The sequence below is a fragment of the Cordyceps militaris genome (genome assembly GCF_000225605.1).
Source record: "Cordyceps militaris CM01 unplaced genomic scaffold CCM_S00001, whole genome shotgun sequence".
NCBI classification, from domain to species: domain Eukaryota; kingdom Fungi; phylum Ascomycota; class Sordariomycetes; order Hypocreales; family Cordycipitaceae; genus Cordyceps; species Cordyceps militaris.
Window position 1 is genome coordinate 1217711 of NW_006271969.1, and position 24521 is coordinate 1242231.

The 24521-nt window shown below is 53.8% G+C and overlaps 6 protein-coding genes across 6 annotated transcripts; 3 read left to right on the top strand and 3 right to left on the bottom strand.

Annotated features, from left to right (window-relative positions):
* Positions 1-5722: 5722 nt before the first annotated feature.
* On the bottom strand, positions 5723-7199 carry CCM_00336 (uncharacterized protein; the record flags this gene model as incomplete). The annotated part of the gene is made up of 4 exons (XM_006665496.1): positions 5723-5870; positions 6004-6903; positions 6970-7013; positions 7044-7199. The coding sequence occupies 4 exons, from the start codon at positions 7197-7199 to the stop codon at positions 5723-5725; spliced, it is 1248 nt and encodes a 415-aa protein (XP_006665559.1).
* Positions 7200-10969: 3770 nt separating this feature from the next.
* Positions 10970-12028, top strand: CCM_00337 (uncharacterized protein; the record flags this gene model as incomplete). Its single annotated transcript, XM_006665497.1, has 3 exons — positions 10970-11150; positions 11242-11810; positions 11909-12028. The coding sequence occupies 3 exons, from the start codon at positions 10970-10972 to the stop codon at positions 12026-12028; spliced, it is 870 nt and encodes a 289-aa protein (XP_006665560.1).
* Positions 12029-15238: 3210 nt separating this feature from the next.
* On the top strand, positions 15239-16063 carry CCM_00338 (uncharacterized protein; the record flags this gene model as incomplete). The annotated part of the gene is made up of 1 exon (XM_006665498.1): positions 15239-16063. One exon carries the CDS (start codon positions 15239-15241, stop codon positions 16061-16063), a length of 825 nt encoding a protein of 274 aa, XP_006665561.1.
* Positions 16064-16381: 318 nt separating this feature from the next.
* CCM_00339 (uncharacterized protein) lies at positions 16382-17131 on the bottom strand (the record flags this gene model as incomplete). The annotated part of the gene is made up of 2 exons (XM_006665499.1): positions 16382-16630; positions 17018-17131. 2 exons carry the CDS (start codon positions 17129-17131, stop codon positions 16382-16384), a joined length of 363 nt encoding a protein of 120 aa, XP_006665562.1.
* A 3898-nt stretch (positions 17132-21029) lies between these two features.
* Positions 21030-22175, top strand: CCM_00340 (uncharacterized protein; the record flags this gene model as incomplete). The annotated part of the gene is made up of 3 exons (XM_006665500.1): positions 21030-21417; positions 21490-21820; positions 21884-22175. 3 exons carry the CDS (start codon positions 21030-21032, stop codon positions 22173-22175), a joined length of 1011 nt encoding a protein of 336 aa, XP_006665563.1.
* A 172-nt stretch (positions 22176-22347) lies between these two features.
* Positions 22348-23480, bottom strand: CCM_00341 (fructose-1,6-bisphosphatase; the record flags this gene model as incomplete). The annotated part of the gene is made up of 3 exons (XM_006665501.1): positions 22348-22478; positions 22532-23313; positions 23377-23480. The coding sequence occupies 3 exons, from the start codon at positions 23478-23480 to the stop codon at positions 22348-22350; spliced, it is 1017 nt and encodes a 338-aa protein (XP_006665564.1).
* Positions 23481-24521: the final 1041 nt, after the last annotated feature.

Consider the following 24521-nt stretch of genomic DNA (forward strand, 5'->3'; position numbering starts at 1 on the left):
TTGTCTCGCTTGCGTCTCCACTTCTAACGAGCTGAAAGCGGAATAGCGCCCATTTCAATATTTGGCTTCGGGCTCTCCGAAGCAGCGGCTGCTGCACGTCTGTATTGGGAGCTCGGTATACACGGGACGAGACGTGTCACAATTTTACACGTGGAGAGAGAAACACGGGTGAAAATTCGATTTGTTGTACGAATTCGTTGCGTCGAAAGCAGAGGGATGCATATGCTTTTTTTTTTCTTTTTTTTCAATACTAATCTTTGCATTATTAAAGCGATCGCTAGCGAGTGCGGCATCGTCACATCCGACGAGGCTAGGTTGACTCGCTCACTAGCCCGTCCCAGAAGGCTGGTAATAGACAAACTTCAATGCCAACAACACAAACGTTACTCACTCCCCGGCAAGCACCGAGCTGCCAGACTATACCCATTACTGCTTGTTTTAGCTGCTTGTTTTAGCTGCATGTCTCGGTCGTTGCCCTTTTTTTTCTTCTTTTTTCCATTCTCCAATCGCTGCGCTGGCACACAGCGTTTCATGTGCGAGGCGACGGGCTCCCCGACTGGTCAGGTTCCAGGCAATGGAATATTCCACGCGTGAACCTGCAGATTTTAAGCTCCGTAGAATGACGCAGTGTGGTGGTGCACACCACATCTATGTGCTTCGTAATTATCTATTGTACCAGCAAAAGACGAGAACCCCCCCCCGGTGAGCTAAAATTGGCTGGCAGGTTGTGCTGATTGGCCCCGAGTGCCGGCCCCGTGCGCAGGCCAAGATCAACACCAACCAACATGCAAAGGCGACAGACACGCCCCCTCCCTCCCCCAGCAGGCGTGACCAGGGTATTTGTGCATGTACCGGTCTCGTTCCTTTGGCGTCAACCCCATCGGCGGTTTTCCCACGCCGTCTCTCGGTGCCATTGTCCTGATGCTAAAGGGAAGAAAGAAGAACGGCCCACGATCTAGGTCGCCTCTGGATTGTGCTTGGGCATCTTCTGGCTTCACCAGACTAAGACTATCGGTGCGCACTCGACCAAGTATACTTATGAGTAATTTTTACTGATAACGGTGCAATTTCATGGCCAACAAAAGTACTCATTTGAACCAAGACCAAGGGTAGTAGTATCGACGGCTGTCAGTTGAGCCGTTGCCGCGGGCCAAGCAAGGTGTGTGCACTGAGATTTCTTTGGTCGGCGCAACTCATTGGCCCGAGGGACAGGTGAGAGGGAAGATGCTGATTACTAATTTCATTGCATTTGCGGTTCTTAAGCTGTCTAGTATAGGACGTGTTCTAGTTCCGCTGCGACCACAACCCTCAATCTTGTTTGCCGTGACGCAAGATGGGGAGGGGGGCAGGGGAGAAGAACTGTATAGTTACATCTGCATTCGGTATGGAAGTTGCCAAACAGCCCGCCCACAGCTCTTTTTGTTATTGGGAGCTTCAATGCATTGGAAAACTATCGTCTCATTTGCTCGCGCGGCATAATTCAACCGAAATAGATCTTATTCGTTTTGCGCTGGCCAGTAGCTTGACGGCGCATCCTACGTAAATATTACCGGATGGGACTAACGACATATTCTGTCGAGAGATGCCCGGATCACCAATTCTTTAGTCATTGCAGGTGACTGGCACACCCCCCCTCAACCAAGTCTACGGCGCAATCCTACAATCGAGGCACCACGGCGAGATGTGGCGGCACTGTGGCAGACACCACAACATAAAGATGGTGAAAGAAAGAAGCCTAGACGGCGGGGGGGGGCGTGCTTGTTACGGCACCGTGCTGTGGGGTTTTGATATTCTCAACGGTGGTTGGTCATGGAAGCGCGAGCCTCCGCCGATGAGCCACGTGAAATACGCCTGCCGTATTTATGCCACAATTGCTACTATTATTACACATTGATTCTTGGTCTAGTCTCTCCCCTAGTATCTTCGCCCCGTCACCCCGCCCTGCCCGCACCCCCGGCATTTTCCCTTTTGGGTAAACGACAGAAACCAGGACCACACAGTCAGTGTTGCTTGGGGCTCGCTCAAGGTCAAGGGGAACAACGCCACCGCTTCCCGCTGTTGGCGGAATTTGCGTTTCTCCTTGCTGTTGTTCGCGCCCACCCGCTCCCCATGTCTGCCCGCCCAGCCCCAGCACACCTGTTATTGTTATGCCTGCCACACAGGGCCAACTTGTCTGTGTGTCGGCGTAGTATCTGGTCTTGGACGCATCCGAAACTCTCTTGCCAACGACGTCACTCCATGGCAACGTGCGCAACGTGCTTTGCTTCTACTCTTGTTTGTTGGGCAAGCTTTGCTCCCCGTCGCTTGGCCACTGACGCTACTCCGACTGAGTTTACTAATACATGCTTTGCGGATGACATTCACATCTTAATCTGATGGGTTCTTGTTCCCCTGTGATAGCTGCTCGACCACTTACACGGATCTTGTACATGTAATGACTTGTTATTTCCTTGGTCACACTCTGTGCTAACTCTTATCAGTCCTATTCTAGTTGGACATATGACATGCCGCGTCCCTGCCGTTCCCCATTACCACAATATCACTGCATGTTTCTTCTATGTCCGTAGAATTCCTCGGAGCTCTTGTCACGAAGAGCTGTCCTCTGGCGAAGTCGATTTTTGTAGTCTGCTCCAACTCTACAAATTAGCTGCGATTCTCCAGTACATGGAGGATACGCTACGCTTCTAGTCTCGTAGCTAGAGACGAAATGCCAGATGGGGGAAGCAGAAAAACGGGTATACACGACATCGCACGCCGACACCCGAATCGCGCCGGACGGAGAGCAGATAGTTCCTGTACGGATAGGTAATAGTGGCGCCACCGAGAGGGGCCAGGCAGCATGATATCGTAACAGATGATGGCGTGGCTTGCTCTGGTCATTTCACTATTGTTGCCAAAATAATCCAGAAACTCTACCAAACAGAAAAACCACATGCAAAAACGAAAACTCAACCAGGTTGCGATAGCTGCGTTAGTGGGGGGTTCCAAATCACCAACCCCCCGTTGTCATGAGGGTGGGCACGCAAAGCCGCGCATCATAATGGAGCTCTATTATCTCGAGTGCCGGGCCCAGGGTAGTGGTCTTCGTCCCAGGGAGGACCACGGACAGGCTGCAGCGACATCCGGAATCCCAGATTGCGCTGCGCGTTTCATCGCTCGCCTTGCCGGTGGTAGGGGTATCGGAGCGAAGGTGAGAGGGTAGCAGTGGCGACAGCCTCGCTGTGCCAATCCCTGAACAAGTTTGTCGTGCGTGTGAAGCTGCCCACGTGCAAAGAGTTGTATAAATCCGGCGCGGGTTAGCAAGCTGCCACGGCACCAGCGTAGACACTAACAAAATGGCGGCAGGCAAGTATAAACGAACGAACTGGGAACCCTCCCCCCCTTCTAAGTGGAGGTCGCCCTATTTCGCCTCGTGGTTTGTTCGGGCAATGGCACTGACTTTTGGCTGTTCAATGGTCCCCGGTAACCGACTTCTCTTCACAGCCTCCCCGCCACAAGGCCAGTGCTTCCACCCCTCATTTACTTAGTATTCGGCGGTCGGGTTAGTAGTTGCACCGTCAAGGTCGAAGCGTTTTTCCTTGGCACTAACATATCCCAGGCAGTGGCTTAGCGTGAACCTGTTAGTGGTGCCAGCTTAGCTCCGAGGGCCATTCGCAAGTAGGTTTCTTGGTTCACGAAATCTCAAATAAACGAATTCGGTGGACCAATCATCGAGTTGATGCTTCCTGTTTTATCCCTCGTCCGCCTTGCGGCCGGCCCCCATCTGCTGTCCCGTCGTGCCCTCCCTCCACCGGCATTGCCGGCTGCGGTTGGGGGAGATCCGAATTTGGACTGAATGTGCGAATTGGAGGTTTGATATAGTACGGAGTTGAAGAGTCGCCTTTTGTTTCGACAACGGCTTTTGCTTGACAAGGTGGCGAGCATTGTATTAATATCCACCAGCGCTGTTCTGAATTAGTACATATCTTGCTGTCAATGCTTGGTTTTGCCCGCACGATGATACCGATGGACACCAACAGGAGTCGACTTGGCTAGAAAACGAATTCCGTACCGCCTCGAATTCCCGTACCTGTACAGGTCGTATCGACCTCTGTGGCAAAATGGAAATGCGATGCCGTATTCATAAACTAGACCGACACTGACCGACACTAGAAACTGGGGTACTATATCGTGTGACACGTGTAGAGCGTATTGGTATTGGGATAATACTTGTCGAGTCGGTGAATAAGATCGAAGCAGCACGTTGTGTCTAAACCCATATGTAAGTGAATCTAGACTGGCGACTTGAGCCTCCACGACGCGACACTGTTTGGTAGCAAATGTAGCGTCAAGTTGCTTCTGCCGCACGTTGCCCATCCCTGCTTGTGAAGAGAGAGGAATCCCATACAACCATGATTCAAAAAAGAGGCCTAAAGACGGGGTTTCGTGTACAACAGCCAATGAGACTACGCTCGCACTCAAGCCCGCTTTTGTTTTGTCTTGCTGCTGCCGGCCGAGTGAGAGATGCCAATGGTGAACACCGGCGGCGCCGTCAGTGACAAGCTTTTTGGGGGTTGCAGTCGATAAGATAGCACCGGCATAAACAAGGCCGTCCATACAGCGCCTCTGATTTTGCTGGTGCCCCTAGCCAAATGCGCCCGCCGAAAGACAGCGAGCTACACAGAATAGCATAGTCGAACTCGGTCAAGAGCCAAGCTTTCCAGTGTCACCCATCTCGTGGTTTGTGATCTGGACTGTCATTTGCTAGTTACGCGGGCGTCATTCATGTCCGGGATGTTTGCTCCCCTGAATGTGCCCAGTAACCAAAGAATCCGACTTAGACATGGCAAAGACAACTCTACTGTACGCCCTCTGCAAGATTTGACGCAGCTGAGGCTTCCCAGCCAGGCGAACGGAATCAATCCCCAACCAAGGCAAGCCCAAGCAAGGTTGCGGTACGTCTGTGTGCCACCCCTCTCGCCTTGAGGCCCCCAGGTGAGGCGAGCAAAGCAACGCAAAGCTTCTCGACGCCCGTGACCGCCCGCCCTACCAGGGATCAAATCTATCCATCGTCACGCTAGCCACAACACGGATAAACGAGCAAAGGCAGAATATACATAGTTATCATGCGTTGGAATCATTCTACAAATTCCGCCTTGGCCTTAATTAAGAACCCTGTAGGGCTTCAGCAGATTATGCGCGGTCAATGCAGCATTTGCAACCTGCGCAGCAGCTCGTCCAAGCTGCGCCGTCATTCGACAGTCATGTAACCAGACTAATGCTAGGGCACTGTGGCTTGCCCGACTTTCGGGAACCCTTTTTTTTTTTTGCTCCCCTCTGATCCGCACGTTTCATTTGGGGGCTGAAGAACTGTAACTAGACAAAAAGCGGCCGTCGTTCAGCGACCGCCTGGAACATGGGCGGATGGCCGACATGAAGCGTTCTGCAATCGGGAAGGATTCCAGCCACAACGGCTTTCGCATCAGACTAAATTGTTACTTTGGTGAACCTAGCCTGTTTGTGATAGTATGGACTCAGTAAAAGTTGAACCTGGCCCTTCTTTTCCCAGCAAACTCAGCAAACAGAGTCTCGGAACAAGAGGCAGAGGGAATCGTCGCACAACAGGCGAATAAGGCTGAGAGTAGAGATTACATGGTCTGGTGATCGACCGTTTGTACGAGTTTTATGCTGCCAAAAATACCACCTGGGCGCCCGGAACAACAGAACTTGTCTGTACATGGGATCAGCGGCTCAGCCCACGGCGGCCAGTAGCCAAAGCCAAGAGGCTGAACATGCGTGTCTTGCCGCTGAGGCGCACACCTTGGCTTGGAGGGGCAGAGACAACAACGCACGCGCACCATGCGGCTTGCGTCTTTGCTTTCGGCCATGTACTGTTTCGGTCAAATGTGTTTGTTCTGAGGCACATACCAGAGCCTCTTTCTTGTTTCTTGTTATCTCTGGGCCTGGGTGCTCGCCACGTCCAACGTAGAGTCACCGACGCCCATTCGGTCCACCTCTACTCACCGCGGGGGGGAGGAGGGGGGGTGCAGATGTTGGGCTTGGACGATCGTTCCTAGTGTGGTCTGTCCCGTGGCCCCCATTGCGCGCCGTGCACCGGGTACCTCTGCTGTTAAATCCGCGTCAACCGATGTCCAGGAGGATGCAAGAATGCATCCAAGGTGAACCCAGCAGGACCCTTTTAGGCTACGGAACGATTGCTTTTCTTGATTGCGCGCGCGCGTAGGTCCAAGTGCATGCATGCATGCCTGCATCGACAAACTAAACATGCTTATCCCGTCTTCTTTTTCCAGGGTTCGGTGCAACGCTGTCGACGGTAATTCGTACGTGGGGTAACCACACTCGCATACGTCCGGCTTGCGCGCGCGGCAGCTGAGTAAGATGGGAGAGGAAAGCAGAGAACGACCAAAAGCATGGAGCAACTCAAACCAGGTTTCTGTAATGCCGATATCCGAGAACCCGAAACGTGGGATTATGGGGGGATAAGAGATGTTGCATATAATATGTGTTTGAACGAACGCATACGAGAGAGAGTATGTATCCGTACGGATATAGTAGTCATACTGATTGGCGGACTCCGCAGCCAACGGAAGAGGAACTGAGTTTGCGACGAGGCTAGCAATGGGCATTGGGGCGATTGACATGTAAATACACGCCATTATTGCAGATGATGGAGAAATACTCTTCATCAGTTGGCCGTCCGTGTCGGTAGGAGCGTGATCCGCGGGGGGGCAAATCGACGACCTAGTGCTCGGCTCTATGTTGCCGGAGGCTATTACGGACTTCGCTAGCAAACACCTCATAGTCAATGCGGGTAATGGTGGACTAGAGGTTGGATAATGGACCTTGGGCAAGATTTCTTTTAGTGGGAGCGAAGCCTTGTTCGTGATAATGGCCACAGGACGACTGGAGGTGCTGTGGTACATACTGATGAAGGGCCTGCGTTGGGGTTGACCAAGGAGGGGTACGTACCTCGCATTGGCACCAAGTCCGAGATGCGAAAAGCAGACGCGAATCTGGCAGAGAGTAGGCGGCTACCTGGCTACGTACGCAAGCAGGGTAGTTGAGTATCCACGGCGAAGCTCCGAGATGCAAAGAGATGTTGCCGACAGTTTCCCGTTGCGGTAAACGACGATTCGTGGTTGGATGGTTGAACGAGGCTCATGCAGGTTTGGACAAGGACCGGGGGGTCGGTTGACCATGATGTGGTGTTGAATGCAGCCCTTTGGCGCAACGTCCACGTCTGGCAGCAATTATCGCCGCGTGCATGAACATTGGGAAAGCAAGAATGGGCAAATACGCCCTGTCTGGGGGGTCCTGTGGTGGTGAGTGGTGCGTGGTGAGTGGTGGAGAGAAGGAGAGAATACGGCCGGTCACGAGTCCACCTGGGCGGGTTTGTGCCCTGCCCCGAAATGGGCGGTGGATCAGGCAATAGTTAGCAAGACTGAGAATATTGGTGGAGGAGGAGAGAGGGAGGAGACAGGCCGGCTATCGCTTGGTAAGGCGAGGACCAAAATAGCAGCGTCCTGACCAAGCAATGGTGGTGTGCTGTCAACAGTCAATACCTACTAACCACCTAGGTGTAGGTAGGTAGGTACCGTAGGTACCTACCTACTAAAGTAGTAGAGTCATGAAAGGCAGTGATTGGGCCCAACGGCCAAGGCACATGAACATGGAGGCATGGCGTATCAAGCTGAAGATGCAGTGTTACACGGCGGCTTTGTTTCTGGCTTCTGCGCGGTGGCAGAAAAACCCCAGAATAAAATACAATAAAAGTGATTGTGATACTCGGTGGTATTGCATTATAGCTCAGGCAGGGCGTCGGTTGTGCGTGCGTTTGGCTGCCAGGCGTAAAATTGAGCTTGTTCGCTGGGGCACACACAACCCCAAGGGCGCGGGCGGCCTGTGACTGACCTGAACAGAAGGGGGGGGAGGGAGGAGCCAGTTGAGAGACGACCGGATAATACCAAGCTCATGTCGTGAAACCCTACATGCACGCCGCGCATGCAGAAGAACATTCCATCCTTCCCCATTGATTAGCCTTGCGTTTGTGACTCTTGATCGGCTTGTATGTGTACAATGAGGCGGAACATGCGCATGTACGGCGAGGGCCCCTACCTGCCTGCCTGCCTGCCTGCCTGCCTGCCTGCCTGCCTGCCCTTCGCAGGCGGACTTTGCAGCGCCATATTCCGAGCTAACACCGCACCATGGCCAATTCGGCATTGGAGCAGCCTCTTTTTTACGGATCAAGTCCGAGACGAGACGTATAATACAAGAGACGACGCAATAACGCCGGCAAGATTGGGTTTATTATTGGTATAGTGACATGGGGTAAGAGAGGCAGGCCTATCATGCTTGGCATGCACACTGGCCCGACCGGTTTCGCCTCATCGGTTGTACAGGCCGTCGCTTTCATAGGGCGGGCCAGAAGAGGGGTGTGCGTCCGGCGGTTATGATAAACGAGTTTTTTCTGTTCCAAATCTCATGATGAAGTCCCGAAAATGAGAAAGGAAGAGAGACTTGTCTCGCAGCACAGACAAGCAAACGGCCATGTCGGCGGGTACCCCAATTTGGAACAGCCCTGCCGGCCCTGCACTAGCCAGCAGCACCGCCCTGGCTGAAGATGCGCCAGGTTCGTTCAATCGGAATGGACCAGGTTCCCTATTCCACTTTAATCTTCTGTATTTTAGTGACCTGGACTCGCGCAAGATTCATTCTGTTACAGTATAGGACTATGTATTTTGGGGAGACACAGCCTCGATGCCATTGATCCACGGGGGTTTATTAGTGGGCTTGTTCATAACTGCAATCTGCCCCAGGCGAGAACCAAGGGGGCCACGGACAAGAACCGATAAAGAAACCAAACGAGAAAAATTCATCAAGTTGGCGAGGAACAGAGAAAAAAACCGGGATTCGAATCTGGACCTACTCCGCGGCCAGCGAGTGCCGGGTTGGCGGGTCTTGATCCCCCGTATATTGTGGGATGGTCCTTAACAGCTGGCATAAGACTACGGCATCGGGGAGGGACCTGGTAAACTGGAAATGAAAAGGGAATGGAATCAAGCAGTAAATAGAAGAAAGAATTGTCTGCGCTCGGGAGCCGTGCAAGCCACCGATGAAACTATTTGCTGGTTCGGGATGCAAGGTCCGGGGCGAGGCGGCGGCGGCGGCGGCGTCGCGACGGCGTCAGCTGGGGGCGGAGGCGCCGCGGGCCAGCAGCCAAAAGGGCCCTAGGCAGGCAACGATATTTGGGACGGGAACGCCACTGGGCTGTTGTGCTGTTTACGGTATACAATATGAAGATGGAGAAGAAATTTATTTGGAAGATAACTATGCAGTATACAAAACGCCACGAAGTGTACGAGGACCGAGTTGAGACCTATTTTGGTCGAGGTGGAATCGAGTTCGATGGGTTGTTGAAGTCGGGAAACGGACGGAGACGGGGACGGGATAGTAGGGCAGTGGGCTGGTCTGTTTATTGATTTTTTTTTCTTTTCTTCTTTCCTTTTTTTTTTGATGTGTTTGAAATTACAGGAATGCATTTGGCTCTTCCGTTGCTGCATATATTATTGTGATTTTTTTTTATAGACATGAGAGTTGGAAAATACATCCGCCGCGCGATGCCATTTAGAAGGGACAGCAGCAAAGAGAGCAAAGCAGCGAAGCAGAGGCAGTGGGAGTCGCTATCAGAGCACACAATATGGGCAAATTCCGCCCCCCCTCATCAGTCGGCAAAAAGGTACTTGTAGTAGGACGGTAACCGCCAAGTGGACCGCCCCCGATCCAGCACGGCGCCTTTCCCTTGTCGTTAAACGTCCAAGTTCTTAGTAGTTACGGATAGTCTGGGAACCCCCATACCCCCTGTCGATATGCACCAGAGAGAGCCCCCCAGGCGACGGCGAGCGGGAAATGGGTGTGATTTTAGGCGGTCCTTCTGTGGTGGTGTGCATCTTTCACGCCCCCCGATAGCCTGGTGGCAGGTACCTAGGTGCCTTCTGCCGGCCGCCAACTCTCGCCCTTTCGCCCTTTTCCCCGGTGCAGGCACCTACTAGTACCAGCTGGTGGTACAGTGGGTGTAGGCTATCCGTATTACAGAGTACTTCGTACTGGACCAAGTTGGACCGCCCGTCCCGACCCCCCTGACATCTTTTCGCTCTTCAGGTACCTCTGATCCGCTTTTTAGCACTCGCTCTGCTAAATCCACCAACTGCATTTTTTCCTTTTGGCTTTCCATCAGACCACAGACCACACCACACGCCTTTGTCATAATCCGCACACCCTCGTCTTCTTCTCATCTTCTTCTTCGCCTTCTTCCACTCCCCGTCGAGGGACACCACCACCACCACCATCAACTATCCATCAGGTTCATCACCCGGCTTAGCGTCCACGGCAGGCAGTTGACATTCTTTGGTCCACCTCCACTCTCTCTCCCTCTCTCTCTCTCTCGCTCTCCCTGCTCGACACACCCTCCCCCCCGACCTCACTTGTCGCCGCCCCCCTCCCCCGGTCCAAAGCAGCCTTGTCTCTTCCGCCGGCGAGGTGTCCCTCTACGAATCACTCTCTAGTATGTCTTACCGGGGGGGGGGGGAGTGGCCCTGGCACCGACCTGCCATGTGTGGTGGAGGCACCTCATGTCCGTCCCAGCCTGGGGGCACACCATACTTCTTCTCTGGACCACTTCCAATGTCCACGAGATATTTAAATGTACCGCCTCTCCCACATGGCTTGAAGGATCTCGCCCTACCATCTCTATCAATCTCAACTCTCAAGCGATTTCCCGATCTTTTTCTCCTCTGCCAAGAAGAAACATATAAGACGACCGTCTTTCCCATCTTCTACTCTACTCACTCTACTCACTCTATTCTGGCCACACTCATCCGCCAAAGTACTTTAGCTATTCCAGCTCCCCAGCTCTCTCTCCCTCTCCCTCACACACCCACTTCACATACACAACATGTCTGTCTACGCCGCCATGCCTCAACAACAAGCGTACATGTACGCTGTGCCTCAGCAGGCCGCCCCCAGACAATACTCTACCCACGGCACCAGCAGCGCCTTTAGCTCTTCCGCTCTTCCTGACGAGGACTGGACCAAGATTTCCGACCTGGCAGAGCGCCGCAGAATCCAGAACCGTATTGCTCAGCGCAACTACCGTACGTGACACGGCACGAAGCCCGCGACTCGCCCGGCCTCGTTGATGCACGCGCGCGCACTACTGAACAGCAACACTAACACCCCTTGCAGGCAAGAAGCTCAAGCGTCGCCTGGAAGACCTGGAGCGCCGCGCTGGCTCGTCCGACGACGGTGAAACTGACAAAACCTCCGTCACCAGCCCCTCGAGCACCTCGAGCACCTCACACAAGGTCACCAAGCGCACCTCCACCAGCAAGTCGCCCAAGGCCACCAAGGCCACGACCGCCGCCATCTCCATCCCCAGCAAACCCGCCCACCAGTACTCGCCCTCGCTCGACGGCTCCGACGACTTTGTCTTTACCGGCTCCTTTGACGACCGCGAGCGGGGACCCTCGCCGCCCATGTTCTCTTCCTACACTCCCTACCCCTCTGATGACTTGCTTCTCCAACCATACGGAGCTGCGCAGCCATACCCGACCATCAGCGCCGGCGAGCCCTACTCGACCGGCTACATGACGTCGTCTCTCCCCGGCGTCATGCCGGCCGCCACTCACTTCACCGATCCCTTTAAGCGCGAAAGCTTCTCTGGTGACGACGGCCTCGGCAGCTATTTCAATTACTCGTTTGGCCCCTCGGCGCTGGACATGAGCCACTACGGTGCTTCTCCCAACGCTCCCAACGTGAGTCTGCCGAGACAGCAGCCCCTCTTCCCCTGAGGAAAGACGCGGGCTCGCGACACCCCAGCCATGTCAACGCAATGTACTGACTCGGAGCTCAGACGCCTCCTCTGTCACACTCGTATGAGTCTGCGGCCTGCTCCGAGACTGGATTCGAGTACCCGACCACGCCGCTGTCCATGCCCGGTTCGCCCGCTATGATGGGTCATCTCTCCCAGTAAATTCACACACCTTGTCGTTCGATGAGGATATATACTTTATTTGCTCGGGGGAGCCACTGAGGGCAACTTGTCCATATTACCGCTTCCGCCTCCTTCTCTACTCCGTTTTACGACTCTCCTCCTCTTCCCTCTCGACATTTCCGAGGCGCACAGCGAAAAAAACGGCCTTCACGGACCCCCCGCACAAGCAAGATGGTTTTTTGGGGGGATTTAAAAGACACTGGAATACACTTGGCGTTTATTGGTAGAAGCAAGTCCCTGGAAACGACTTGACGGGTTTGTTCACCATATTTTATATGGATTTCTGGCATGGCGAATTTTTATGTTTTTTGTCCGACGAGGATATATTGTTTGGAGTATATATTTTCCATTGTTTGGACCTGCAAAGCTACTCTTTTGTACCTTATGGATCTCGAATGCTGATCTATTCTCTTCCTTTACTCCTCGGAGCGGTTTCCCCCTTTTTTTGGACTTGCGCACGCACGATAGATAGACTAGCAGATTTTACCAGTCGCACCACGAGCGCAAGCGATTGTTTCCCTTGTCTCTTCGTTGCACCGTGATGCTGGACAAGCCATCACTGACGTGGGCGGTTATGCCGTATGCCAAGAACAGCATAGTCCGAGATGGTGGGTGCCGAGAATGCCTGATCGACAAGGGCTATGAGGGGGGAAGATGGGTGTGGGAGGGGCGGCCAGAGACAAGACAGGGTCTCGCCGTGAGGAGCGAAGAGAGGGATCAGCGTGCGTGCCCGCCTGGGCTGAGAGAAGTTGAGAAGGGGTCCCCGCTCTGTAAATAGCACATGGTACGCTGGCCAATGACGGTAGGCCGCCGCCACCCATGCCACGGAACGGGCGGGCTGGGCTGAACCAGCGTCTCTGCCACTCTGCAACTTGTGCCACCGAGGCCGGCGCAGTCCGTCCATTGTGCATCATTTGTTCGATAGGAAGCTAGTTGAGGACTCACGCCGTGGAAATGTGCAAGAGGGAGAGAGAGGGTGTGTTGACAAGGACACGAGACCACAACCGGTGAGGACGACGGAGCGAGGCAGCGACTTGGAGAGTGTGTGTGGCAAGACGCCCTCATGCAGAGGTGACTGCAAACTAAGGGACGGTGACAGAAAGGGGGTCCGATTTTGATGGGCTGTGGTTGTGGTTTGTCGCATTTACTATCCTATCGTGGAAGATGGAGACAGGTGAGGCTGGTCACCAGGACCTTGACTGGCTTGTGCTCGGTAGATTGGGGAGGAAATACACGGCAATGACAGCTTAAAATTCTGGAAATAAAAGGTAAAAGTAAAAAGACAACGTTGATGAGCAACATGAGCTCCATGCCGTCGCAACGTCCGCCTCAGCTGTAATGTCTTTCTGTCTCGCAAACATCAATGTCCGAGACCCCTGCTACCATGGGGCCGTTACATCATTTTGTATCCGTACAAACTACTAAATACTAATGCACAAAAACACCAAAACTCGTCTTGTCCTCGCAGATACTTTCGGGGGACCAACAGGGCACCCTCAGCTAGGCTGTGAGAGTAGCGCAAACAAAATCACAACGTGGTGTTTAGGAAGAAGAAAAAAGAGGAGACGCGGGGGAATGCAATTCGCCTATACTCCGTTCTCGCGTCAAGTTTTCCTTGTATGCTGGACAGAGCAAGTTGGGTGCATGGATTAAACCTTGCCTCAAGCCCGCAAGCCCGCAAGCCCGCAAGCCCAAGCTGTTGCTTTGGTACTCGAGTTGGTTCGGTAACCAAGTTGGCGCAAGGCTTCTCAGCCGGACACTACGCTTGTCGTCACTCTTGTCCGGAAACGAGCCGTCGTAATACAGGACGGATCGGCCAACTTGCATCGAAGCTCGCAGCAGCAAGCCCGTGCGGCATCTGGTGCCCAAGTCCCCGCCCATCGACCCGGGCCAAAAGCAAGTCGTCTATGCAAGTCTCACCATGAAACTCTGAATTGATTATTTATTTTTATATTCACTTATTTCATTCTTGAGCTCCGCTCGCTTCTCGCGCACGAGAATACGGAAATACGGGAGACCGGGAGGGGAGGGGGGTGCCAAGACGGAGACAAGCTGAGAGACATCAATCGCATCTTATCTGGGGGTGTGCAGAGACTATAGGAATCTGTGTAAATAAACCGCTCGGACAAAAACAGGGACCAGCTGCCTTTGCTTGGATATATAGGTAGACAATGTTATCAGTGCTTCTCAGAAGCGACGGCTAGTTACCGGGAAATGGATCGATCTGGCATAGGTGGTAACGGGACAGGATAGGATAGGTAGGATAGGAGCCCATAAAACATAGGCTTTCGTGTAAGAGGCACCGTACATTGTTGCAAGACCCTTTCTTTGCCTTCTCTCAACGTAGGTTAGTGTTAGATTTCGCAAGGTTCATGGCTGCGTTGGCCGCACCACGTTGGCTTTCGCCATTGCTCAAAACGCCACACCGGCGGATAGCGTGGCCAGCCCAGTCCATCTACGTCATTTGTCCATGCCCCCATTGTTGTCGAAAAGTAACCCCATTCAACCATCTATCGTTTCAATTCTAGGATGCAGAGGAAAGCAGAGATGGACTCGGTTGGAAGAGGGGAGCTTTGCCGCGGAAGCACGCCATGGAGTACGCTCTTTTGCTCGCCTAAAAATCCCCAAAAGAACAAGTTTCCGGGTTCCGCCGCCCCCCCTTTGCAAAACCCACTACTAAACGATGATTCCGCGGCTCCGGCCGTGAAACGATGGAGAAGTGAAAGCTGTGCGGCTTCCCCAAAGGAAGCAAGTTGACGGATGAGGGAGGGGTGGAAAGTCAGGCCAGGTTCCACTGCGGATTATTCATGTCGAGGCCATTTGGAAAAAATTGTTGACTTGTTCATGGTTTTCTTTTGTTCTTTTGTTCTTCTGGAAAACAAATTGCTTTTTCAAGAAAAGGTACTAAATGTCAAACCGGCTGTAGACCATGCATGCTGGTTTTGTCGGAACGAGCTGGCCGGACAAGGTGGGTGGTGACTAATATCGCCAGACACGGTAGCAGACACGGTAGAAGCGAGCAAGGACTAATCTGTACCGAAGGATAGATGAAAGGAGAAGGAGCAAATTAATCAACAACTGCTTTGTGGCCAGGAGAGCAGTCGACGTACTACCTACCCATCATTCCTTGGAAGGCTGTTGAGCAAAAACACCACCACCAGCATGGAGATATGGAGATGCAGAATAAGGATGGCTTCCTTTGCCCAGCTTTCCATTCATCTATCTGCAATTAGCACCCTTTCTTTCGCTCCAGCTCGCTCCAGCTCGCTCCAGCAAATCCTGGGCGTCGCTGCAAGTCCAAGATCCACTGCGGTGCAGAGCAAACACAACCCTCAGCAGCAAATCTCCCCTCATTCAGCTCGCTCTCCGTGCATCACCACCGCCACCACACTTGCTTGCAAACGACAGTCTCAGCCTCGAGCTGAAGGTGTGCAAGTCTATATGCCTCGAAAGCCCGCTTTATCCTCGACAGCATCGATTTTGAGGGATAGGGGGGGCCAGATACATCAAAATACAACATGCACGGGCCAAGTTGCGATAATTCTTTCACCCCACCAAGCGTGCTCGCTGGCCCTTGGCTCTCTACCTTACAAACAACAAGACAAGAGAGAAGCCAAGGAATCTGGCCGGCCTGCCATCGCCGAGGAACCAGGTATTCGAAATGTTCTCGATGCAGCCACCGACACGTATACTCTCCGACCCCGAGTTCACTCGTCCTTTTTCGCGGACAGCGGACATTGGGTTCGGCCGTTTTTCTTGGTGACAAAGTTCATCAAGAGGGGTCCGGACGCATGCCCGAGTGATGCTGGTATCAAACAAGCATCTCGGGGGCCAAAGTTTTTTTGGAAAGGCATTTGGCTGGCTGGGCTCTTGTCCAGGGCCCCCATCGCCCCCCCCCACTCGAGGCTGAAGAATCAAGCGGAACAACAAAAAAAAAATAAGAAATCACGAGCCGATTCAGTTCTCACCGAGTGGCGAGATTTCTTCGGCCGTTCCCACCCCTCTCTCGTCTAGTTGCCGTTTTAAGCATGTATACGAATATGCAAGGCAAAAAAAAATTGTCAAGTACTCGCAAACATGATGCATACAGCTTCATGCAGTACGTATATATCAGGGGTATACTAATAGTAATAAGAGGCGGGTGGACAGGCTCACATTTGCATGGCCTGAGTTGAGTTATCGCCAGCTGCCAAACTCGGCGTGGCCCGTGGCCCGTCGCATTTGTGTTGAACTTTGGCACCGGCACTGGAAGAGGAGGAGGAGGAGGAGGAGGAGGAGGGGAGGGGTGTGTGCATACTCGCACTACCGAGCCTTTTGATTCCAAGATTGCTTTCAAACTTGGTTCTTTGATTTCAACACGTTGTCCACCGGCCAGCCTCGATGCTCGGCTTTCGCGCGGTGGCTGCCAGAAAAGGCCGACGCCAATCCGTGCATGTTTGTTGTTGCAAATGGCGCCAGGCTTGACATACACCCCCTCCGCCGGCGGCGCGCCTTCTTTTTTCTTTGACACGCATCATCTTGTTTCCATGGAACGGGGAGCCAGCCCCGGATGCAAGTTGTGTCCCTTGGCTCGTTGAGAATCTACATTCGTTTAGTTGGGGGCGTGCAAGTTCATGCCGCCGCCACACGCGAGATTTGAAAGTAGTGCCTCGAAACGGAGCATGGGAACAATTCGCACACAATTTCTACAGCATGGCTTGCAGTAGACGCTACCTACACTCCAGTCTTTTTAGTAATACGGCGTGTAAGCTATTCCTCTGTCAAAGGAACAAACTCGGCGTCGACGGAACCACGGAGCTTGCAGGGTTACACTTTCTAAGAATGATGAAATGTGACAGAATTTGACAGAATTTGACAGAATTGGCCAAGGACCTTGTTAAATCCGGCGAAACCGTTTCCTGCAAGCCGGATTTCGGGCGAACCTCTGGTCAAGAAGAAAAAAAGCTTGGCCCAAATTACAGTTCTCACCTTCCGGGGACCCGCGCCAGCATCCTTGTCCGTCTTCAGCCCTCTATCCCCTTTCATTTCACCGTGCAGAATAGCTTTTGTACTAGCCTTGGCAACTTGAAGAAATCGATACATTGTCACTCTTTCACAGTTGGGCGAAAGATGCTTCGGACAAACCACATAACTATTCGGACAGCCAGGATAAGGCCTTCCACTTGGCGCGGCCGAATGTTATCCACTTCATCAAATGACGCTCGAGACGACTCATGGCAACCTTTTGGCTGGCGAGTTTGATTTGCTGCACTCTTTACTGAAGTCATATGTGAATCAGTGCATGTGCGTGACGTCTCCTCGTTCCAGTCTAAAACTCACCAAATCACATAGGTTTGAATCTCGTTCTGCAGCGGTAATGGTCTTGAACATCTTCAACGCTGACGTTGCTCAATTTATTGAGGGGCCAGAGATCGACACTCAATGCGCTAACACTAACACGTACTCTGCGTCAACTATTCAGTGATTTTTAGATATTTTGGAGCCCGTCAAAGGCTCCCTTGAATACGTATAGAATTGACACGTTCCTCCCCCGGATGTTCTCAATCATCTGCCACCCATGACTCGTGACAGATGAATGCAAGATCGAACCACCCTCTCCCCGACTTCTTGCAGTGCATCACGCTGCGGGAGCCTAACTACATTGATACCAATCAGATACTGCTGGATCAAGGGTACATGGATGGTTCGACAGCGCTTGGGTCTATGGTGCAGCTAAGGTTAGATGGCTGGTGAATAATTGGGCAGCCTGCCGGATGTTTATGTTACACATTGTCCACTTAGAAAGGCCATTGATGAGAGTATGGCGATGAACATTCCACCACCGGCATCTGCAATAGATACCCTTGCAAAGTGACAGAGGCTCTGTACAAGGATGGAACATTCAGGGGACCCCATGGCCAGACTTGCCAAGAATGGCGGAAAAGGTGACAACTGACGGCCGAAAGACGAGTCGCACACGGCCGAGTCGGACCCCGGCCGGAAGTACAAGTCCGAGCCAGACCAGGTCTTCTTACAAACGACCCTATGTGACGAAACAGAGTTGGCTACAAAACTTGGAAGAAATGTCGACATGACCCCGATAGTGTCGGAAAGAAGGAAGACTCTCGTCGACATTCACAACACAACGGGTACTGCCGGCCGCGCATGTCATTCATTACTGGAGGATTTAGAAGAGAAGAGTTGTGCCGAACTCGAGAAGGGGATCGGCAAAAAGGAGCCTCAAGGTGTGATTCGGTATCGGAATGTGGCGTGGTTTTTGCTTCTCCGGAGCGTAGCTAGCCCAGTCCCTGTCACCCCTGTTGCCAAATGTCTCGGGCTGCAACGGCGGAGAATTTTCTTTTCTTTTTTTTTTACCTTGATGTTGTAGATGGACAGGGGAGAAATGAAAGCCGCGTCTCCGGCACGACCTTCTGAACTTGTACTGGTAGATCCGGGCCTCGGTGGAGAATGCCCAGACAAACAAGCCCAAAAACCATACCATGAAACAAATTTTCAATAAAAGGAAAATATTCAACCACGAAATGGAGTGTGTTGTAAATAAACGACCCTCCCGGCTATCGCCAAGGCCCTTGAATGGTTCCGCGTCACGCCGGGCTTCCTTGTTTGGGCGGACGCGACCAAAGCAAGGTGGCTTTGAGAAGTGTTTATGCCAGCCGGGGACTCGAAAAGCCAAAAAAGGTTGAGTGGTGTATATATGGCGAGCCGCGGAAGAAGCGCTATTTTCTTGGTGTTCCCATCATTCCCGAATAGGGATACGTTGACCGCGATGGGGAGGGGGGGTTTAATTTATGCCAAATCTCGCCATTGGTTGCGAGTTGTTTAAAGTTGCCGCAAAATCAGGTGGTGATGGAGAGTGGGACAGATCTCTTTGTTCATTCCGCGGATTGGTGTTTGAGAAGGCTGGGGGGCGCGCAATCGTGGCTGGTAAGGAGTAGATGGCAAGTTGAGTTGCAGTTCATTAATATACGGTCAATCAGGGGCTGGTTACACGATCAACTCGACGATATCCCGCAAAGTCTCTCAAAACAGACACCGACAGAGAAACGCGCAACTTGGAAACGCATCGCCCACCGCCCACCGCCCCAGCATCGGATGCAGATCAGCAGGTGCCGGCCGAGATCTCCCGGTTTTTTTTTTTCCTTTTGCGGGAATGACATGCCCAGTTATTAGGATGGCGCGCGGAACCAATGGTATGCTGCCTGCCCGTCGACAAAACCCTTTGATGGCATCGCCTACGAACCGGAGGAAGCGGACGATTTGTTCAAATTGCCAGCCGGGACAAGGCGGGACGCTCTTGAATTTAGGCGACTCAGAGAGGCGTAAATCATAGTCATGTAAAATGCTGCAATGCCTCGACGGAGGAGATTCATCTGCGTCTCTACTATTAGGACCTTGATCATGTTGAGTTGGGGTCTTGTAGGTGTCTTCTCTCGTTTATTCGTTTATCAATATGCAACGAGAGAAGACACCTAGTTATATTTCATTTCCATATTGCCATGTGAGCAAGGATAGAAACGTATGTCGATCCCGTGCGGCACCGCAGAAGCCCATCTCAGTGCTTCGTACGGATACTTACTCTTGACCTCACCAGTACAACACTACGATCCCAGTTACAAAGAACACGTTTCGAGGATGCAGTCGCAACAAACAGTCAACACCCCTCCACGTTCCGTTCCTCTCAAGCTGTATCGATAGCAAGAGCGATTTCCTCACCGATCTCGAACCCTCAAGGCTGGGATTTTATGGTCCTTGCACTTGCCTCGCTCCCTCTAACCTCCATGGCCACTAGTTTGACTGCAGGCCAACCAGTTACATACATGCAGCGGTGACAGACCAACCACTTGGCGACAGGGGGTTCGGGGGCCAAAAAGAATGCAGAATGAACGAAAAGAAAAAAGAGGGCTGCAGAGGGGTGTGTGTGTGTCTTGGGGCTGGCGAATCAGGCTGGCAAGGGACAGTGTTTGTTGGGTTGTAGATGCAACGCTGTGGCGCGGCACTGCAGAAAGGAAGCACAGGAATCTTCTTTGCCCTTTTTTTTACCCGGACCTCTCACGGAGCTTGGATTGACAATGTTGGGATGAACCACCTGCAACGGTCGTTTAACCAAGTCTTGCCCCCCCCCCCCTCAAATCCTTTTCTTGGTAGGAGTGGTCTCTTCCTGGAGAAACAGAACACCCAAAGGGTTAAATTTCGCCGAAAAGCGCGCGTCGTGGCTTGCAGCAGTCTCAGCCATGAAGCGGAAAGCCTCGTCTCGAAAGGAAGAAGGCTTGGACGCCGGGCGCACGCCGCTGCCTCCGCTGCCTCCGAGCAGGATCGCAGGATGGAGGGGATGCGCTCCGGAGCGCGGCAGCACACAAACTTGACACACGCACACATGTGTGCATGTCAACGGGGCAGAGTCTACAATACGCCGCGTCGGTTCAGGCTTGACAGGCAACGAGGGCCAGGCCGGGGGGGGCATATGCCCATGGACAGGCGTGGCCGAGACCGGGCGTCGGGCGATCCCATCATCAAACATTAGCAGGTTATTGCGGTGCTGCGTGGCGGTTCTTGGGGTGGCAGGTGGTTGCTAGTGGTGTGCTGTCGAGAGAAACACCAGGAGGGCCGTGTAGTACGGTTGTTGGTGAAGACAGCGACACGGGTGATGATGATGTTATACTCTGTCTGGTAGCGGCTGACCTAAATTAGCGGGCGGGCAGCGGACGATCCAGCACGGCTGCGACTCGATCCCGGGTAACCCCCGCCATCGACCCAGATCTCTCACAAACGGCAAAGCGGGTAGCCCAAATCTACGACATCATATCTACGCGTCGATTGCACGGCCTTGTTTCTCACCAGCCGAAATCGTTTCCGTTTTCAGTTTGATTCCATACCCTTGCGTGACCTTTGTATACATATCGCTTATTTCTAAAGTCCACGCCTTGTCTTCTCAGTTCCTCCCATTCTCACACCCACGTCCAAACAGAAAGCAGCAACAACAATGTCCACGGCCACCGCGATGCAGAGGGTGCTCCTCGCCCTGACAAACTTCAAGTCGCCCATCCTGCGCGCCGTCGTGCCCTGCGGTGTCGCCGCCGTCGCGCTGCAGGCCCTCGCCGCCGCGCCGTCCGTCGCCGCCCGCTCCGAGCTCTTCTTCGACGTCTCGGGCTCGCTGACGTACCTGGCCGTCGGCGCGCTGAGCCTGTACCTGCCGGCTCTTCGTGCGCGCGCGCTGGCCGCCGCTCAGGGGGCCGCCGTCCTGCCCAAGGTGCCGAGCATCGCCCAGCTCGCCGCCTCGGCCTGGCGCGGGCACGCCGACACCGTCACCGGCGGCCGCAACTGGCGGCAGCTGGTGCTGGTCGGCCTCACCATGGTGTGGGCGACGCGATGTATGTCTTCTCTGACGACGGGAATCTGATGGGAAAAAGCAACGGCTAATTGTGGAAAACAAAATCGACCAGTGGGAACATACCTCTTCTCGCGCGTGCTCAGCAGCGGCCACGACTCGCGCTTTGACAAGATCCGCGACAAGCCCCTGCGCTTCGCCAGCGTCTTTCTGGTGCAGGCCGTCTGGGTCACCATCCCGATGCTGCCCGTCGTGGCGCTCGCCGCCGTGCCCGCCGCCGCCCTCCCCGCCGGCCTCGCCGTGACCGACGTCCTGGGCCTGTCGCTCTGGGGCGTCGGCATGTTCTTCGAGGCCGTCGCCGACTACCAAAAGAGCCAGTGGGCCAAGCAGAAGAAGCGCAAGGAGCACGACGAGGATTTCCTGACCAGCGGTCTGTTTAGCGTCAGGTGCGTACATGTGTGCGAGAGAGAGAAAAAATGTAGAAAAACTAATCAATGTTGAAAATATAGCCGCTTCCCCCACTACTTTGGCGAAATCTCCATGTGGACGGGCATCGCCGCCGCCGCGGCCGGCGTGCTCGCCCGCGCCCCTGCCCAGCGCGCCCTCGGCTGGACCTCGCCCGGCGGCATCGTCGCCACCACGGCGCTGTGCGGCCTCAGCCCGCTGTTTAGCTGGTTCGTCGTGACGAAACTGTCGGGCGTGCCCATGAGCGAGAGCAAGTACGACGAGCGCTACGGGCACCGCAAGGACTACCAAAAGTGGCGCAGCGAGACCCCGCGCCTGGTCCCGAAGCTGTGGTGAGGCCGAGATGAGGAAGTTGCCAGCGAGGAAGCAGGCGTTTATGCTCACAGAGGAAAACGAATTCAATCGTTCAAAGGTAAATAGACACGGGTTGGTTGGTGGCAACGATGATATAAAAGAGTAAATCGAGTTATATTATGTTAAATTCAAACATGTTGGTGCAGGCAGCTTCTTATTTGTGAAACTTCTTGACCTTTTCAATCTCGTCGTAACTACCCAGAAAGATGCCCGCGCGGTCGTGGATGTGTTCAGGGACGACTTCGAGCAGGCGGTTCATCTTGCTGTCGACGGCCTGGCCACCAGCTGTGTCCTTGTTAGCGTCCCGTCGTTGTTTCAATGCAGTGCATTTCACATACCATTCTCAAAAACCATGGCCATGGGGGCGCACTCATACAGGATTCGGAGCTTGCCCTTGGGACTCTTCTTGTCGGCCGGGTAGGCAAAGATGCCGCCGTAGAGGAGTGTGCGGTAGGCGTCGGCGACCATGGAGCCAATGTAGCGCGACGAGTACGGCTTGCCATTCTCCTGGGCCTCCTTGAGCGAGTTGAAGTAAGCAATGGTGGGCTGCTCCCAGTAGAGCGAGTTTCCCTCGTTGACCGAGTAGATGGGACGGCTGCGGGGGATGCGCATGTCGGGGTGGGTGAGGATGAACTCGCCGATGCCGTTGTCGAGGGTGAAGCCGTTGACGGTGGCGCCCTTCATGGTGAGGACGAGCTGCGACGAGGCGCCGTACATGGTGAAGCCGGCGGCGACGAGCTCGGTGCCGGGCTTGAGAATGTCGGCCTTTGAGCCGGGCGAGCCGTCGGGCAGCTTGTGCACGGCAAAGATGGTGCCGACGGAGACGCCGGCGTCGAGGTTGGAGGAGCCGTCAATGGGGTCGCAGGCGACGGCGTAGCGGGCGCCGGTGGCGTTGCCAAAGTAGATGATGTCTTCCTCTTCTTCGGAAACGAGCAGTGCGCACTTGTTGGAGGCGCGCATGGCCTCGATGAAGAGGTCGTTGGAGATGACGTCGAGCTTCTTTTGCTCGTCGCCCGTCGTGTTGGAGGAGCCGGCGAGGCCGGTCAGGTTGACGAGGGTGGCGCGGCGGATGTAGTAGGCGATGGACTTGAAGGAGAATTGGAGGGCGTGGCAGAGGAGGCTGCGGCGGCCATCAAGTTAGCGAGACGTTGGAAGGGACGGGATTGGGGCGGAGAGCACGCACGTAAAGTCACCGCTGGCCTCGGGATGCTTGACCTGCTCTTCATTGAGGAAGCGGGTAAGGGTCACAATGCTAGTGTTGATCTTTTCCGGCTCTCCGTTGGTCATGATGGCGGTCTTGCGGTGGGTTCGGCGGGTGGCGTCGGTAAACTGGGCGAGGGCAAGGGCAAGGTGAGGAGGGTTATAAGGGAATGTAGAGATGGGAGGAGGAGGATTGGGATGTTGAAAAGGAGAAAGAGAAATGGGTTTGGTCAGGTCACGGGTCCCACGATGCGTTGAGGGAGGCAGGCTATGTGTGTCGCGTATTCTCGGGATGCAAAGCCCGAGAATAGCTGGGTCCCGGAGGGGGATGGCGGGGGAGGGGCAGAGACCAGAAAGGCGGCACAAGAGAGTTTTTTTGCAGGCGACACGCTATGACGACGGGCGGGTTGACAAGGAAAAGGCTATCAAGTTACAGTCGGGTGAATTGACGTGTCTGTATTTCCTTGCCCTTTTTTGCAATTTTATTAAACATTGATTCGTCCTTTCTTTGGTACTATCGTGAAGCGTTCACGGTTGGAACGGCCCCTCGCGGGGGGCTGCGAGCGATTACCACATCATTACCATACTATTGGTGCAACATTCTGCAGCCCAACGGCTCGAGGCACCCGCAGCGGGGTGAGCCGCTATAAAGAACGTCCTACCAGCGCTGTATTCTGGCCGCAACTTGCGGGACTATCTGTTGCCCAGGCAAAATCATTATCCCTCTTTTTTTGCGGGCTTTCGCGCGACAACAATCTCGCAGCAAGAGGATTTTCCGGGACGTCTTGTTCGGTAGCGGTCATCCTTTGCGGCGTTGCGAGCGGCAAACCGATGAGGAATTTGCGCGCTGCTATGCAATGCAAAGCGCCGACCGGCTCATGCGAGGACAATGATAGGACTGCCTTGCCGTCTCACTGTCACAGCAATACATGACGGGGAGCTTGGTGCGGAAAGACCCGGCGAAAGAGCAGGCGGTGCTGCGCTAACGTCTATGGCCTGCCTCGAATCGATGCCACAGCCCACGCCTTACTAAAGTTATCCAAGCAAAACAGATGTGCAAGGCTTTACTCATCTCAAGTCGAAGCAATGCCACGAAAATCACCATCCGAATACCTTGTTCCACCAGTT